This window comes from Apaloderma vittatum, unplaced genomic scaffold, assembly GCF_000703405.1.
Source record: "Apaloderma vittatum isolate BGI_N311 unplaced genomic scaffold, ASM70340v1 scaffold22632, whole genome shotgun sequence".
NCBI classification, from domain to species: Eukaryota; Metazoa; Chordata; class Aves; order Trogoniformes; family Trogonidae; genus Apaloderma; species Apaloderma vittatum.
In genome coordinates, this window is record NW_009705546.1 from 332 (window position 1) to 18,955 (window position 18,624).

General features: G+C 41.9%; 1 protein-coding gene across 1 annotated transcript; it reads left to right on the forward strand.

Annotated features, from left to right (window-relative positions):
* Positions 1 to 842: 842 nt before the first annotated feature.
* DERL1 (derlin 1) lies at positions 843 to 14,213 on the forward strand (the record flags this gene model as incomplete). The annotated part of the gene is made up of 7 exons (XM_009865479.1): positions 843 to 963; positions 4,007 to 4,071; positions 7,546 to 7,572; positions 9,730 to 9,825; positions 10,463 to 10,515; positions 11,625 to 11,735; positions 13,539 to 14,213. Coding segments are annotated over 7 exons (612 nt in total), but the record flags the coding sequence as incomplete, so codon positions are not given.
* Positions 14,214 to 18,624: the final 4,411 nt, after the last annotated feature.

Genomic DNA, 18,624 nt, shown 5'->3' on the forward strand with positions numbered 1-18,624 from the left:
GGCAATCGTGTGGGAGCTACTCTGGGAACAGGGGTTACAGGCAGGTCCTAAAGTGCTTCTGTTGATGCTAAGGCAGAGCTGAAAAAGTGCATCTTTTGCACCTTCTTGTTAGGAATTTGAACAAGGTTGTGGTTGAGTTTGCCAGCCTCTGTGCCAAGGTGTGGTTGACAATTAGCGACTGAAGTCCTGAGGTTTGGGATGTACAGTATTTCTGGGTAGCTCTATCCGTAGTTTGTTTCATCTATTGTCTCCAAAATTTAGTAGCTTAAAGGACTATTTTTTGCTCTAGTTCTGTTATTCCTTCTGGAACCGTGATGTTCAAGATCCCAGTGCACTATTTGGAAATGTTAAAGAGCTCAGTCATCAATGACCAAACATGTTCAGTTTTTACTACATGGTGCCATGCAATTGTCTGTGCCCGATAGTGAGAGTTGGCAGAGTCTCTAAAGGAGCGCAGAGCAGGATGTGCTGTTCAGGAACAGCTAAAGGCTGTGAATTCTTTGCCCTCTGTACAACAGGTAAGAATGAATTTTGTATGGATGCTTTTAAAACAAGGTAGCATCCCTGCAAGCATATCCCTTTTGCGCTCCAATAGACTCAGTACTGCAAAGACATGATGGAATTGAGCTGGGAAGTTGTATGTGACTTCTACTGTAGTCTTGATAGCCTTGCATATCTGATTAAAAGAAAAAAACAACTGTAAAAGCCGCTGAAGCAGCAGTGATTGATACTTAGGCTGTTTTAAATCTCTGTATCTTTCAAGTAATTGGTAACAAATGAGAACAAAAAAACTGTGCATATGACTTGATTCTACTATATATCACTGTATCTTTCTCTTTTGATCTCGACAGATCTGGCGGCCAATAACTGCAACTTTCTTCTTCCCAGTGGGACCCGGAACAGGATTCCTCTACTTGGTGAATTTATATTTCTTGTATCAGTATTCCTCACGATTAGAAACAGGTATGTTATCCGTTAAATCGTAGTCACGTGGTGAACTGTGCTTGGAGCTGATGGAGACTAGACATTGTCAGACAGAGGAATGCTTGTGGCGATGGGGTTGTGGCCGAGTCAAAGAGAATCGTGAGAGAGATGGCTCACCTCTGCCCATTATGTTGGTCAATGGGAAACTGATTTTCTGGCCCTGGCTCCTTTCCTTGGGCGGGAATCCTGTTCATTTAGGATCTGAACTTGATATGTCTTTCAACAGGAGCTTTTAGTTGCGTTTCAGGAAATAAGGGATAGAGACTAAAAGATGAGATTACCTCTGTTTCCTTGTGTCTGATGTCTTTGAATACAAAAGGATGATAGAGCATATGTAGTATCCATCTTGAGAAAATAACAATGTCAGTTGTTAGTTGGTGATTAGCTGTGTTATTCTACTGGTTATGTTGAACTGAGAGATAACTTGTACAAATAAAGTGCACCCCTCTGTCAAATAGAAAAGTGAAAAACTTAAGGAACTGGTTGGATTTTCAATTAGGGGAAAAAAATAAGAATGGAAGAAAGAAGACCACGTAATGGATCATTTCTCTCAAAAAAGGGATTGTTGTTACATGATAGCTTCAAAGTTGTTTTCGTTTTGCGTTGCGCAGGTCATTAAGGCTAGACAAAAATTACTTCAAATGAAGTAAATAATTAAAGTGTTTGCAAAGCCAAGCTCCTCCTGAAAGCCTTTATGACTGAGAATTTTGGTGTGTGAATTTTTGGATCCCCAGTAAACCTGTCACCCAGAGGATGATGTGGAATCCCTTTTAGACTGTAAGAAGAGCAGCCAGGAAAGGGAAGAGTGATGCCAGATTGTATTTGATTTTTTTTTTAAGTGAAATTTAGTAGTTTAGTAGGTAGAAACAGTTCTTCCTTTTCTTTGAGCCTTCTGCAGTAGGTTACAAACACATGACAGTACTGGCATTTGTGTGCAAAGCTACATGTGATAAGAGTTCCTAGTCAATATATGCACGTTATAAGATGTCACTGCTTCTACATACATTTAAAATGGTCTAGTTGTCTGTGCTGTGGCAGAGCAGGCTTATAGAGGAAAGCCAGCTCTTCAGCAGTAAATTTACATTTCTGCAATACAACACATCTGGATTTTGAAACTGAGAAGTCAGCTCTGTTGTATGAATTGATGCATTTCTTTTAGACTACAGTCATTTTTCTGAGTATAAGTGAAGTTCTTGGTGGGAGATGTAGAGGTTGCTGATAATATGTTTACCGGTGGAAATCAGTGTAGATCTGTGCCTCCTTTTGTCTGTGAAACTGAGTAAGTGAAACTTCTGTTTTTAGGGTAGCACATGGGTTTTTGAGCATACGCTGGTGTTGCATGCTAGCTTCAAATTTAGCTGTCAAAAATACACACATGTTTTTTTACTGCCATTGTGCTTCCCTAATGACTGTAGTTTCCAAGGAAAAGGAGATTGATGTGGTTTTGATTTGTTTCTGTTGGAAAAGAACGTAAATACCGACAGAGAAAGCAGAATATGCAGAGTTCGCTCCCCAGCAGCACAGGTGATGGGGTGGTGAGTCTACAGCTCTTCCCTGCTGACCGCATCCTGCCCAGTGTCCGGCTGAAGGACCCAGCGGGCTAGAGCCCACCTTGGCCCCATGCTGAGCTTTTTGGCAGTCTGTAGCTCAGTTTTCATAGGTACCTGTTGGAAAGTCAACTTGAATGGTTGATCTGATCTTCTTGTTGTGATCTCCCAGGTAACAAGAAGCAAAAAACTTCAAGGGAATAAATAGTATTTGCTTTGATTTCTTCCTATTCTGGAGGAATTCCTGGGCTGGAGTTTCTACAGGGTTAGTCAGTTTCCTCCCTTTATTTGTTTCTGTTTGTTGTGTGGCAGCAGTAAGGAGAAAAGTCCAGTTTATATAGTTCTCCAACTTTAAAACTTTTCAGAAGATTTTTCAATTTTTTTTCACCTCTGTCACATAACGTCCATGGTTGAACACATTTAAAATGACTAAAATATCAATTTTTCATTTGTGTAGGCTGAGTTACTTTAGTTGTTTTAAAAAGTTAGTGCTTAAAAGTAGATTTTCTTTAAATTTTTGGGGACATTTAAAGTAGCAGGAAGCCAAATAGTGCTAACTTTCAGCAATGGCCTTCTTTGTAGGCATTTTAATGTTTAATCATTAGCGTGTAATTCAGCTTGTTTGAGGTGTGCTGAGTTTGTTGCTTTGTGATTTGGGTCCATTTCAGCAGTATTCTCAGGCTTTCCTTGCCTGCATGGGGCTGTATGAAAGTTGGTAGGAGTCTTGCTCAAATGACGAGCTCTGCACAGCCTTTTGCCACAAATTGCAAGAGCAAGCTTAAGATTTTCATGGTTCCAAGTTGTTGTTAGGGGTTTTGGTTTATAACCCTTCTTTCTACTGAGTCCCAAACTCAACTGGGCATCTAAAGATATTTCCTTTAGTATGGTCTGCAGGGAATGACATTCAATTTTTTTGTTTCTGCTGGCCTGGAAAAAGTTGGCACGTGTTTGGAATGGAAAATTAGGCAAGTAGTTCAGTTTAGGGGAAGGAACAGAATGTTCTTGTCACGTATGTTAATTTTTCTGGAGTGTAGAAGATGTCATCATATCTCTTGAGTCTGACTAGATGATGCAAAGAGGGTGCAATTTGGCTGAGGACTGGTTTTCACATGACTCTACCAGTGAACTTGGTGTCTCTGCTTTTGCTGTGCAAGTATGTTTCTTTATCGTGTGTTTCTGACTGGCAGATTCTCACAAAGGTTGGGGTCCAACTGCATCATGAAGTCTTGTGAAGTTAAAAACACTTACCTGCAGGGTCCAAGCATGTTCTTTTTTAAACAGAGCTGCTGTGCGTGCAGTAGGTCCTGTAGGTTGTCCTATTATAAGGCTATTTGAAATTAAATAGACAAAAAATCATAAAGAAGAAAATGCCTATAGGGAACTGTTAGTAACTTTTCTCCTAAAAGTAAAAAAAAGAAGTCTTAATTTCTTATCAGTGTTTCAGTGCTTTTCCTAATGACTCTTTTTATTTACAGGGGCTTTTGATGGAAGGCCAGCAGATTACATGTTCATGCTCCTGTTTAACTGGATCTGCATTGTTGTATCCTTCTGCCCATCATCAAACTTTTAGAATATCTTAGGTCTCCTGTTTCTGCCTAGAATATATTTGAAGACCAGGTTTTAGCAACTAACAATTTTAAAATGTAGCAAATGTTCACAGGTGAGTTTTTAATCTTCCTGGAAGGGTGGTGAGTGGCTTACAGGGACAATACTAATAAATGTACTGATACAAGTATGTAGCCTGGGATCTCGAGTTCTGCCTACGTAAAGCTCAGCTCATGCTCTGTGAGCTTCTGTGGTGTTCTCTGTGTTGCTTCTCTCAGCCACTTCTGTGGATTTCTGCATGGGCTAAGAGTGAATTTAGCGTGTTTAAGTGGCCATGTGCAAATAGGTCTGATCTCTGCCATTCACTGAGGTGGAAATAGAGGTACCTCATGGACAGATCCTGTGTCTGGTGGGGGCAAGTCGTTTGAGCCTGTGAGAGCAATGCTGGGACATCTGCACTGAGCCACCTTCCTGAAGAAGCTGAGCTTGTTGGTTTGGGAGTGTTGGGAAACAGTTTTTCCACAAACTTGAATTTTCTTTTAAATACAAAACTGAGAGGAGTTGGTAGACCGGATGTTTGTGCTCCCATTCAAAGGGATTGTTAGAGGCTGGAGAAATGTGCTGGTCAGGAATCTCATGAAACTCAGCCAAGGGAGGTACAGAGTCCTGCCCCTGGGGAGGGAGAGCCTCAGGCCACCGGGACAAACTGGGGACTGACAGTCTGCAAGGCCAAAAAGGCCTTGAGGTCCTGCTGGACACCATGTTGACCCTGAGCCAGCAATGTGCCTTTCCTGGGCCACGTTAGGCAGGGCATTGGTTATGATTACTCCTCTCCGCACAGCCCTTGTGAGGCATACGTGGGACTGCATCCAGCTCCAGGTTCCCAAGTACAAGAGAGATATGGCCGTACTGGAGTTCAGCGAAGGGTCACAAACATGATTAAAGGGTCTCATCTGTCACGTGAGAAGAAGCTAAGAGAGTTGGGATTGTGCAGCCTAGAGAGCAGGAGGCTATGGGGTGCCTTATCATAGAACAGTTTGGGATGGAAGGGACTTTTTAAAGGTCAGCTAGCCCGATGCTTCTGCAACAAGCAGGAATCTCTTCAGGGTTGCTGAGCCCTGTCCAACCTGACCTTGAGTACTTCAAGATATGGGGCATCTGCCACTTCTGGACAATCTGTTCCAGTGTTTCACCACCCTGTTCCTAAAAAATTTCTTCCTAATATGTAGTCTGAATCTACCCTCTTTTAATGTAAAACCATTGCCCATGTCCTATAACTACATGCTGAAAAGTTTGTCCCAATCTTTCTTTCAAGTCCTATTTAAGTACTGAAAGGCCACAATAAGGTTCCCCAGAGCCTTCTCTTCCCCAGGCTGAGGAACTCCAACTCTCTCAGCCTTTCTTCATAGCAGAGGTGCTCCAGCCCTCTGGTCACTTTTGTGGTCCTCCTCTGGACCTGTTCCAACAGATCCATATCTATCCAGTGGGCTCCAGAGCTGGACACAATAATCATGTGGAAAAATAGCTGATAAGGGAGGGAGTAAAGAAAACTGAGCCAAGGTTCTCTCAGTGACACTCAGTGGTCGGACAAGAGAGAGCAGGCACAAAGTGCAACACAGAAAATTCCATTTTACTGTAAGGGCAGTCAAACACTGACAAGGGTTGCCAAGAGAAGTTGTGGAACCTCCGTCCTTGGAGACGCTTCCATTCTGTCTGTGCTGTAGCTGCCTCCTTGTAGCAATTTGCAGTGGCACAGTATGTGGAAAAAAGGGAGTGGTGCTGTCAGTGTGAATGAAATACAGCCAGGAAAGCTAGTGGGTAAAAATGCTATCACCTTTATCAATAGATTAATATATCTCTAGTTGCATTGCACTAGAGATTATATGGAGGGATTTGCTATTCCTGCTTGTCCTGTTGAGCTACAGCAGTAACTAGGAAAACAGTGTACGTTAGTTGCATTCTTAAGAAAACAGTCAACTTCATTGTAGTTGCAGGCTGTTGACTGTGAGCTATTAGATGATTCTGATTGTGACTTGACTTTCAAACTGGTCATTTAAAAGCTTCCAGTTGCATGTTCCCTATGTAATGTAAGGAGCATCCTGGGTGCATGATCTGGGAAAATGCATGGTGCTATTTCCACACATTTATGAACTGTTAAAAGCATTATGATCATAGCGAGGGTCTTCAGCAATTGTTTCTACACCAAGTAGATCCTTTGGTTTCCAAGACAGGAGAGTAGTATTGAAAGCCTGCATTGATACACTTCAAGAAATTGTTTTCTGTGAATCAGTCGCAATATAAGGACCAAGTGCAAGGTCCTGCACCTGGGTCAAGGCAATCCTTGTTATCACTACAGGCTGGGGGATGATGTGATGGAGAGTGGCCTTGCAGAAAAGGACGTGGGGGTACTGGCAGACAGAAAGCTGGACATGAGCAACCAATGTGCTCTTGCAGCCCAGCAGGCCAATCACATCTTGGGCTGCATCAAAAGAAGCGTGGCCAGCAGAGATGATTCTGCCCCTCTGCTCTGCTCTGGTGAGACCTCACCTGGAGTACTGCATCCTGCTCTGGAGCCCCCAACAGAAAGAGGATGTGGACCTGTTGTAGCGGGTCCCAAGGAGGGCCACAAAAATGGTCAAAGGGCTGGAACACTTCTCCCATGAGGACAGGCTGAGAGCCTGGAGAAAAGAAGGCTCCAGGGAGACCTTATAGAGGCCTTCCAGTACCTGAAGGGGGCTACAGGAAAGCTGGGGAGCAGCTGTTCACAAGGGTGTGTAGTGATAGGATGAGGGGTGAAGGTTTTAAACTGGAGCAGGGTAGACTGGTATTAGATGTTGGGAAGAAGTTCTTTTCTATGAGGGTAGTGAAACACTGGAACAGGTCGCCCAGAGAGGTGGTGGAGGTTCCATCCCTGGAGGCATCCAAGGTCAGGCTTGATGGGGCTCTGAGCAATCTGATCTAGTTGAAGATACCCCTGCTCACTGCAGGGAATTGGACTAGATGACCTTTAGAGGTCCCTTCCAGCCCAACCCATTCTGTAATTCTATATTGACTTTTTTTTTTTATGATCTGGCATTTTTAGTTAGAAACCCAACATTTTAGTCTTAAAAAAACCTAATGAAATAATCCAGATATTAGACCTCTAACACGCTTTTATGCAAGGACTGGCTGAGTTTGTGGTTAGCCAGTTGCACCATGGAGGGAAGGCTAGTGCATCCGTCAGCCCTTGGGGTAGTGACTGGAGGTGGTAGCTTGAAAGGCTACTGAAAAGCAGTTATTGAAACTGTGTAAATCTCGAGATTGTTGGAGGTTTTTCCTTTTTTCCGGTGGTTAACTTAATGCTGCACAGGAAAGTTGTTTAAATTTTAAACCTCGAAGGCTTTTGCATGTGTGCAGTGTGTGTGCAGCTTCTGTTTGTTGTTCTAGTCTGTCAGGTTTTGTTGCGTTTTCCTTAGTGGCTCAATGACAGATAACTGGCTTGGCAATGGACATGCAGGTAAGTGCAGCACAGTTTCTTAAGTAGTAACCTCATGGAACTTTCTGACTGCTTAATGACTTTATAGAGGGCATTAGTGGTATAACTGCAGAATGTAGTTAAGCTAGGCTTACTTAATTTGTATCAAAATGGACTGCTTTGTGTGTTTTTCATTTTTTAGTTTGGGTTAGCATCAGCTAACATCACGAGCCTGTATCTGATTCTGCCACTCCTAACCTAGTTAGGGAGTTCAGGACTGAAAATTGGCTGTTTGTGCAGTCAGGAACGGCTCAGCCTCCTACTAAAATGGACACAAGATGTCATCTATGCACTGTTTCTTTTAATGAATGTGGCTCTGCAGTCTTTTTTATCTAAAAATGATTCTTGGGTTCATTAGTCTTCTCAAATTTTGTGTGCCTTGTACTTGCCAACAGAAAATCTTTTTGTGGAAAAAATGCAGCCTCAGATCCAGATCACAACTGAGAAGTGCAAAATCCTCAGAAGAATGATTAAAATAGTGATCTAAAGAACCTGTTTCAATGAGGCAGTTCTTATCTCCCCAAATATTAAGGGGGGAAATGGGGGAGTGTTTCTTGGACTGGGTAACTGCATGTTTTCAGCCTGCCTCTGCTGTTCTCTCCCCAACATATTCATCATCACTCAAAGCCTGTACCAATATCTCTAATATTTTGTACAATTTTATCTTAGCATTAGGTGGCTGAGAGGGGACCTTATTAACGTAAACAAATATCTGAGGGGTGGGTGTCAAGAGGAAGGAGGCAATCTCTATTGGGTGATGCCCAGTAACAGCACAAGGAATAATGGGTTTAAGTTAGGACATAGGAAGTTCCACCTCAACATGAGGAAGAATTTCTTTACTGTGAGGGTGACAGAGCCCTGGCACAGGCTGCCCAGAGAGGTTGTGGAGTCTCCTTCTCTGGAGACTTTCAAAACCTGCCTGGATGTGTTCCTGTGTGGCTGCCCTAGGGGATCCTGCTCTGGCAGGGCGGGTGGACTAGATGATCCCTAGAGGTCCCTTCCAACCCCAGCATTCTATGATTCTATGTTTTATTACATCATTTATCAGGCTCCGCTGGTAAACAAAAACAGCAGTCATGCATCTGCAGTCATGGCTGGGTTCTGTAAAGGGCTGTCCATAACTTTGCATTTAAAAGTTTTTTTTTTCTGTCGGGAAGATGCCACGGAATTCTCAGAAGCACGCTGAAGTCACCCACACATTGTATGAATTTTGGACTGATTGTGTTGATTAGATCAAGAGGAGATGACCTCAGTTTGTAACAGGGGAGGTTTAGATTGGATATTAGGAAAAATTTCTTCACTGAAAATGTTGTCAAGCGTTGGAACAGGCTGCCCAGGGCAGTAGTAGAGTCACCACCCCTGGAGGTGTATAAAAATCATGTAGACACGGTGCTTAGAGACGCGGTTTAGTGGTGGACCTGGCATTGCTAGGGTAACTAGCAATGATCTTGAAGGTCCTTTCCAATCTAAATGATTCTGTTTCCTGTATCTTTTTTTAAAAGGGACTTAAAATGTTTGGGGTTTTTTTATCTACATAAAAGGTATTGCTTAAAAGAGGTGGTTGTTTGATGTACAAATGTGTTTTTCTTAGAAATAAGGGTCTTTTGGGTTTTTTTGCTTGAGTGGCTTGCTTGAAAGTGAGAAGATAGAGTACCTGAGCCTCTATTTCCATGTCAAATACTTTCAGAAATTAGATACTACTTTGTTGTTCCAGTAAAATAAAGATGATTTGAATAAAGACCCTAAGGTGCTTGTGCGCCGAGTGAGACTGCTGGTGCACTGTAAGGCTTGGAGAAGGCTGGATGCGGGCACTGATGTGCCAGCTTTAACCTGGAACTTGTTGAGTGGAGTCACGCCTCAAGGCATGAGTTTTAACATCTCTTCCAAACACACGAGCTGGTTCGTAGCATTAAAACAATTTATGGAAACGTTGCTGGCACCGTCTGTCTTCAGTTCAGAAATTGGCAGATAGCTAAAACAGTGCTTTCAATTTGTAAGTAACACTTATATAGAGGTTTTACCAATCTATCATGCTTCAGAGCTGTTTATAAAGCTTATAGGTCCTGCTGCCTGTTTAAGTTTCTTGGGCTTCTGTGAAAGTGATGGTGTTTGCTTTTTTTTTTCCCCCCAACATTGCAGTTGCTGATGATTCCACTCATCATGTCAGTACTTTATGTGTGGGCCCAGCTGAACAGAGACATGATTGTGTCATTTTGGTTTGGAACACGATTTAAGGTATGTCGGATGGGAGATGGGAAGGATTCTGCCTCAGAGATGCCCATGAAGGGGTTGAGGGGCAAACTGTAGATATTTTCTCTTGTTAAAAGTGTCTCATGCTTTGATGTAGCTCTGTGTTCTTTGAGATGGAGCAAAGACAAATTTCTTCATTGCGTACAGTGTCACTCAGATGTCCTGATAATGGAAGTTTATTGGTCTGAAAAGAGGAAAAATATTCCTAATAAACACCGTAGTGGCAAAATGTTGATGTTTTAAATTGTTCTTTTCTGTGCAACCCCATCTGTTTCTGCCAGATCTTGAGGTGAAAACTTTTTTGATCATTGTTTCTAGACATCTTCAAAATCAGAAATACCAGGACTTTGTTCCAGGTGTAAGCTTACTGAGCAACATAAAGTGCAAAAGACACATCTGCTTAATGTTTAAAAGAATTTGTCTAAAAATGTTAGTGGTCGCTCAGTTTGGAGTATCCTACCTTGTTAGGTAGAATCTGCTTTAGTTTTAATATATCAGAATTTGTGTAATGCCTAAAATGTTGAGATTATAATCGTGCTTATTAGTGCAGTGGGAAGTTGGGCAGGTTTATGTCCTTAACTTGTACTTAAAACTTCTCTGTTTCCATTGTGTTCTTTTTCAGGCCTGTTACCTTCCATGGGTTATACTGGGATTCAACTACATCATTGGTGGATCGTATGTATTTACTGACATGGCCAATTTGAAGTTACAAAGCTTTTACAGCTAGCTATTGAACTTATTGCTCAGTTCAGAAGCAATATTAAAATAAGAGGCTTAAAGCTGTATAATCTGACAGTGATAAAGTTCAGGGTCACGTGATGGTCATCTAAAAGCAGAGATGAGATGTGCGTGTGAGAACTAGAGTGTAGGTGAGGGGAACGCAATAAAAATTTGGTTTGTTTTCTAGTAGATCTATGCACTAGGCCTTTTCCATACAGAAGGAGTACTGCACAGTGAAGAAAGATGCCATCCCATGTGACCAGCTATCATTACTGGCTTTAGAAACAAATTTGGCTTGACTCTGATGGTGCTGATGGTTCCTTCCCTCACAGTCTTGCCTGATTTCAGCTTGCAGAATAACAAGCCCACAGGGTGTTGTATTGGCTCTTGATGAATTCATTGATCTGCCTTGGGCTTCTTTGACTAAACCCCATGATGCAGAAATCCCCTTGGTCTTCCTCATTGGTGCCCTGCACTGGCTGGGGGCCTCTTGGTGCCGCTGTAACATAATTAGTGACATTAACAAGTTAGGTGGTTGATTTATAAAGGGAAGAGATAGTACAGTGAAACCAAATTCCCTTTTCTGGCTGTGTCTCCTACTGACTCACCCGTCACTTGAGAAAACTACTTGCTGCTCGGTACCTGCTGTTTCTATGCATGACAGAAGATACTCAAGGGCCTCCATTCAGCAGCGTTTTTGCAAAATTGGAAACAAAACAGGTTAGTACAGCAGGAGACAGATTGTCCAGTGAAAACAGCAGTAACTTCTCAAGCTCTGCAGACCATTATTTTAGATGCTAATATCTCTACGGTCGAGTTCCCTGATGTCAACAACTGTTTAATTGCATTTTCAGTAGAGACAGTAGAGAAGGCTTGGAAGGGAGGCTGGAACAGCCTGTTGATGTGTTGGCACTGAAGGTTGGCCCTTCTAAAGAAGCAGCTGCAAAAAATGATGAGGGAAGGGAAATTTTCTGTGGCTCATGGCCCCAGTAGGGGCCCACGGCAGGTTAACAGTAGTAACTGGCAGAAGATGGTCACTTGTTTATTTGTCTTTTTCCTTACAGAGTCATCAATGAGCTGATAGGAAATCTGGTTGGACACCTGTATTTCTTCTTAATGTTTAAATATCCGATGGATTTGGGAGGAAGGAATTTTCTGTCCACACCTCAGTTCCTGTAAGCTGTCTTTTAATCTTTAGCTTTCTGTTTGTTTGGTTCAGTTTTCTGTGTTGTTCATCAGACATCTGTTTGCTGGGGCTGTAAGGCGTAAAATACTTTGCTAAACTAGCCTGCTTCAGTCCATGCTACTGACTGTGCTGCTGAGTCATCAAAAATGCTGAGTTTCTTGTAAATGGCCTGTGTGAGAGTTGTGATGGCTCATGCCCTTTACCCACTCTTAGAAGTGAGAGTCATAGTTTTGCTAGTTAAGTGAGCTCTACTAAAGAGAACTCCCTAACAATTAGTAGATGGTATTGAAAAAAAAGTTTTCTCCTCTAAGTGATCTTTTATCTCTATTTCCATGTATCATTACAGTAGCTACCAGTTCAGCAGCCTGTAGCATTAATAGGAGTCAGTTGTAGACTCGCTCAGGACTATAATATATGTTCTGCTCTGTGCCAGTCTGTGCCTGTCACCTTGGCTGAGACTGCAGGTCTTGGTTTCTGAAGTGCTTTTTCATGTGATCTATTCATTGTTTTGGCATTGGAATACTGCAGTCAGAAGTCAGAATTTAGAGCTTCAGTTGCCCTTGTCCTCATCCTTTAGGGTTGTAAATATTCTTTCTCTACAACTTGAGTTAGGAACTCAGCCATTTATGTAGTATAAACTGTTAATTAGAAGATGCAAAGTTGGATTGCAGTTACACTTTCTGTACAAGTTTTAATGAGTAGGGAAGCTTTATATTCTATTTCTGTGTTTGCAAGCCCTTCTGGTGAACCTAATTTTCCATAAAGATTAGAAGACAAAATGTTTTTTCAAAATGTCTTTCAAGGTAATAACAGCTCTGAAACTGCCATCAGTCTTGTTGGTTGGGTGCAATTCTCTTGATTCCTCATATGTGCATTTAATTTTCTCTGTATTTGAGAGGCAGGAACAGAAGTACTGCAAACATCTTTACAAGGGAATAAATTCTGCCTTAGCACTGTAGTGTTTTGTTAAAAAATATGCAGTGATAAATTACAGATACTTTTATATTAATAATGAAGAACTTTTTCTCTACATGATCATTTCTGATTGTAGAAAGGAATCTGGATTTTATGTCTGGGCCTCTGATTCCAGTGGTCAAGTTCAGCACGGGGTTTGCAGAAGGAAACTTAACAGGTCCTGACTGGGTGTAACTGTTGCAGAGCTGAAATGCCTCTGCGCTGATGGCATCTCGTGCAAAATGCAGAAGATGTATTTTAGATGACTATTTAGATCGTAGCGTAAGTTGGATGATAAAGTCTTGCAGCTCTGATTTGCTCTGGCCAGGTCGCTTGAGCTTTGATTTCAGACATGCCAGTTGCTTGAGCTTGTTTCCCCTAGTCTCTTCGGCCCTCAGTTCCTCAGGAATGTTTACCTGGAGAGCAGTAAGAAGGTTAGATGCTGTTAGAACAGGAGCTGTGCAACTATTGGACAGAGATACTCTCAAAAGCGATTTGGATTTTTTTATTATTTCCCCTGAAGAAAAGAGAAGTTGGGGGAATTAAGTTTGCATCACAGCATTTATTCTTAAGCAGTGAGACGCACTTCCCATGGTTTTTTTTCTCCTGTGTTTGGTTTATTGTATCTAACCATATCCCAGAGGTGGAACTTCCCCAGAATTCCCATTTCTCAATGTGCTGAAAGCTTGTATTTGGAAAGAATTCTGTGACGTACTGCTGTGGAAAGACAGTTTTATTGCAAAGTCTAGCAGCTAAAAGGAAGTGCATGGAAAAGTTGTCTGGCATTTAGCCCCAAGCTGTTGGCTGTTTCTCATACTTCTCTTCTGGCTTGTCCTAGGTACCGCTGGCTGCCAAACAGGAGAGGAGGAGTGTCAGGGTTTGGTGTCCCACCCGCCAGCATGAGAAGAGCTGCAGAAGATCAGCAGGGTGGTGGAAGGCACAACTGGGGCCAAGGTTTCCGGCTAGGTGACCAGTAAAGAACTCTTGCCCTTGGAAAACAGCAACTTCTTGGTTTTAATTGGACGTAGGACCGACCCTTCCTGGTGCAGAGCATGCTTAGGAACTGAGCTCTCTGTAGTCCTGTCGGATTTAACTGATTAGAAAGAATGTTTCTGGTTCAAGAGAAAATTAAAAACTCCAGAAGGGAAAAATATAGATCTTGCTCCAGGTTAGCCAGTAGTGTCCAATTTGATTCTGCCATTAAGAAAAGCCTTCTTTTATACAGTATTGTCTGTCACAATGGGCACCCATTATGCTGTCTTGTTCCATGATGTGATGGAACAAGCTGATGGTGTTCTGTCTCTCCTGGAACGTTAAAAGCTTTGTTGGCCAGGGTAAGGTAAGAGTCCAGTGTGGGGCAGATGGATCAAACTAACCCCGAAGTTTAGGAAGACTTTTTCTGACTTTCTCTGTAGCTGTGCTTAAGTCCTTTGGTCTTTGGAAACATTGTTTAAGTGATATCTCTCCGCTGCATTCATAAAGCAAAATGCAAATGTTTCATTTCCATTATTAAGCTGTGTTGTGAGGGGAGTTTTTTCTTGCCATGCAGCATTTGTCCTACCTGCTACAGCATGGGCTGGGCAAGACTGGGGATGAGAGGGCTTTTGTTTGAAATGGCAATAACAGATATTCACAGAATTTAAATCTCTCACCTCTCCATGGCATGTTACAAGGCTTGCTCTGTTTAAACTGAAGTTCTCCAGCTTGTTGGTTGTTTTGTTTTTTTTTTTCCCTGAGATGTGTGAATTCTTGGCTTCAAGATTGCTGCTTTGATTGCAGAATTGGGTGGCACAGATACTCCTTAAACTAGAAAATGTAACATATCATTGTGGCTAATGTAAAGGGTACTGACTGCAGCGTTATGTTTCTTAACTGAATCTTCAACTTTCTCTTAAAAGCTTTAAGATATCAAAGAATCAAAGCTGGAAATAAGCTTCTCCAGGGTCAAGATACAATAGAACAGATTGCTTTACTAAAGAACTTTCATTTGTTGAATAAGAAATTATGTACACTGTTTACTGGTATCTGTACCTTTTTTGGTAAAACTTTTTGACATGGAGAAGGGAATGATTCTGTACAGTAGCTTTTCCCGTACTGTGTTCCCATGGGCAGAGCACAGGGTTAAGCTCCAGGATGCTGTAATGCTGGCTTGTTACTGACTCAGCGCATGGACTTGAGCAAACTTCTTACTTATCTCAGTTTTCCGAGCTGTAAGGAGGACTCGGGCACATCTCAGCATTCTTAAAAGGGAACTGTCCCCAACTCCCCTAGGTGGGAGCTGCTGGTCAGCAAGGTAAGGCTTAGGTTCATGTAAATGACAACACTTAACGCTAGGAATGCAATTAGTCTAAGCTTAACCAAGACTTCTGAGTTGGAGTGTAGTTGCTCGCTTTTTATTTTATAATTCGAGGAGTAAGAGCACCATCACTAGGATGAGATTCAAGACTCTGACTGTATTTCCCTCTAGCATTTGTCTGTCTTTTTATTGGGCAGGTGGGGCACAGAAAGCTGTTCTGCCACAACTTGGGTGTCTCAGGTATCTCTAAGTAGGTGAAGTGAATCTGGGCCAAAACATTTTTATTACTACTTAGTTCCTTCACTAAACCTGGGTTCTGAAAATCTAAAAACTTGTAAATACTACGTGATGTGAAACTGAGTGGAAAATAAGCAGCTGGACTCGAAGCTTTCAGCTGGCTTGCTTGAGAAAAATGCATGCTCCATTTCTTCACTGCAACTCACTTTTGTTGATTCGGCTTATGGAAAAGTGTGGAAAACTAATAACGATCATATTGTGTGCTTAGGTTTTTACAGGAACTTGGAGTTCAGAAACCACCTGCCACTTTTGTCTATTCAAGGATGAGTTTTGAAAATGCTCTTGTCTCTTTCTTTGTATCAAATGATAGGTAAAAAAGAGGACTGCAGTGCTGTAAATATTAATCTATCATTGACCGACAGCTCTTGTTTGATGTTAACTTGAAAAGTCGGAGAACCTTCATTTTTACAGGAGTCATGATGGTCCTTTTAGTCATAGTAATATCACCGTCTCCAAAGCATTTATCTTCATTTTGAGTCAGGATCTAACTCTTAAGTGAAGGTGCAATAGTTTGTTACTCAGCTGAAACCCTGGCGCGTTCAAATTACGGAAAATCTTGGTAGAGAAGGCCAGGAGAAAGGCTTGAGTGGGAGGAAGCATGGCAAAAGTCGCTGTGCTGGCAGTTGCTTTCCAGTACATCCTACTTCTCTAAATTAAGAGGAAAAGGCTTACAGGGAAAATAGACTTCTGATAAGTCTGAGTTAGCTTTTGAGCTGCTTCAGGTCAATTTAGTTTATGGAAAATTCCCTTCAGAATTCCATATTACGAGCTCAGTTTGTTCGTTTCTCACTCGTCGCTTGACCTGGAGCGCTGTTTGTCCTCCACCCTATGCTGACAATGGCAGCCTCTTGGTAAACGAGTACCTCCTTTCTTACTTTGTACAGATAATTTCCCTTTTTGTAATCATTTTTTGTTGGCAAAGTTTTAAATTAAAGTTTTAATCTCTGCTTCTGTCTCTGTTTTGCTAAATCATATTTCAGCTTAAGACAAGCCTTGGGGGATGTTCGACAGCTGCACTGTGACACCACCTCCTGCTGTTGATAAAAGTACTCAAGAAAATTACCTGCTTTTGGGTGGGAGTCTTTTCTTCTCTAATTGGTTGCAAAATCATAAAGGAATTTTCTTTGTTTATCACCATGAGTTTTGACAGCCTGTGTCCCTCTGGGGCTGTTACCATTTTATGGCTTTTTTGTATAGTTGGTTATTCATCCTTTATTGTCATCTGGGAGGAAGTGTCCTTCTGCTCGCCCTCAAACTTTGTGGGATTGATAGAGATCACTTACTTGATCAGATGTAAGTTTGGTATTCTATAATCCCCTCTCTCTGTCCAGCCAGATGTGCACAGCTGTCAGAATTCCTTTTGAGGCTCTTAACTGATTTGGAGACCACTGAGCATCGTCCGAATGACTCTTCTGGTCCTCATCATCCATCTGACTGCACTTTCCCTGTTTTTTACCACAGAGGCACCAAAGAAGATCATGGACTTGGTACATAAGGCGCTGTGTGAAGTTTTTGTGCTCTTTGAACTGTAAAGTCTTGGTCCATACTAAATACACCAGATAGAACAGTTGTGTCAAGTGTGTGCCTTTTGATTTCGCTCCTGCTGCATGAGAAGTTGGTGGAACGGCCAGGAATACGGAATCAAATGCTTCTAAAACGCTTCGTCTTTCTTTCCTGTCACTGTCATGGCAACAGCTCCTCTCCCAACACAACGTGGTAATGTGGTGTTGCCAGTGACTTAAAGAGAAACTGGACCTGTTCTTTCATTCTATGATCTAATGGTCGCATTCGGAAAACTGAGAGGCTTTGATTTTTAGAATAGCGTATACTTTGCAATACAATATAAGGTTCTTTCTGGGTTTATATTCACTGTGTACCTTCTCGGGAAGGAAGACTGCATTACCATGATGGTTAAGGTGGTGAGCTGGAGAGAAAACACACTAATTTGCAGTCTGAAGCTTCTGATATAACGAGTCACCTAATGGCTTTGTAATCCTATTCTGCATCCATAAAATGAAGATGATTCGTAATCTCCCTTGTTCTGTGTGAAGCTTAGGATGATGGATCAATTTGTACTTGCCACAGTATGGCAGAGCACTAATTTTGGTGAAGATGTTCTTGGTCTTGCTGTCACCTGCTGTAGTAAATGGCTTTTCTTGTGTTGTGCATCCCTAGGTGCTTTTTTTTTTTTTGCCATGGATGATAGTAACAGTGTGATTTGAAATTCAGAATTGAGTTATTGTCATGATTTTGTTGAATATGTAATATGTGCATATTAAGCAGAAGTACTTACGTCTAAAAGGTGATGATGTGCTGTTTTCTAGGATTGAAAAGATGAAAACACTTGAGCTACTTACATTTTTCAAGCACACTTTTTTGGTGATGAAAAGAGTTCTGTTCGCAGCAGTGGCTCGCCCTTTTATCATCTGGAACATGATCTAGGAGTGATTACAGCACTTGTGAGCAAAAGTTGCATAAAGGGAGCCGTAACTGTGAGATGCTGGCAAGGCCTCTGCAGAATTATGTTGATGTTGGAGGGGGGAAAAAAAGCGATGGTGAAACCTTAATTTTGGTGCCTGGAGGTGATTTGGGTTTTTGTTTCATTGTGTGTCCCCCTGCAAAGGATGAAACCTTTGCGAAATACCAAATCAGCCGTAAGTCTCCTGTGAGGAAGCTCGTGGCAACTGGAGGCAGAGTTTAAAATCAGAACCACCGCAAGCTGTCTTCTTGAATCTGAATTTAAGAGATGCGTATATGTGGTCCCTGGGCTAGCTGTGGGTTAAAGGACAGCAGGTAAATCCCTGTATAAATGACTTGTCCTTGTCGCTGGAGGTGTGAGGACAATGCCTGTGCCAACCCTGGGGCTTGCCAAGCAGCTTGGGAGATGTCTTCACCCTGTGGAGCTCAGGTCACCTTGTGGTAGCTAGCGAAATGCAGAAAGTTTCTTTTAGAAACTCCGGCAGGCAGTCTGGTACAAAGCTTGGTCACGAGAGAGGAGAAGAGGAATGCAGCTCAAATTATGTCATGACTCTTTTTTTTTTTTTTTTTTTTTTTAATAAGCATATAGTCTCTGTGTGGATGGATGAGGTTGAGAAACCTAAGGTACTGATTTTTAGAATAAATATTTTAATCAGTCAGGATGGGATCTAAAGATGCTGAGAATTTGTTTTTTAGCTGGCCCTGAGAATGGAAAGGAAATAAAATTATCAAAGATTGTATTAATGTCTGATCAAATAATGGTTTTTTAAAGTGCTTTTTCCCCGCTATATTGGCTCATAAAGAGGCGACCTCCATTCAGGCCTGAAAGAAAAGCAACGCCTCTCTCCATCTA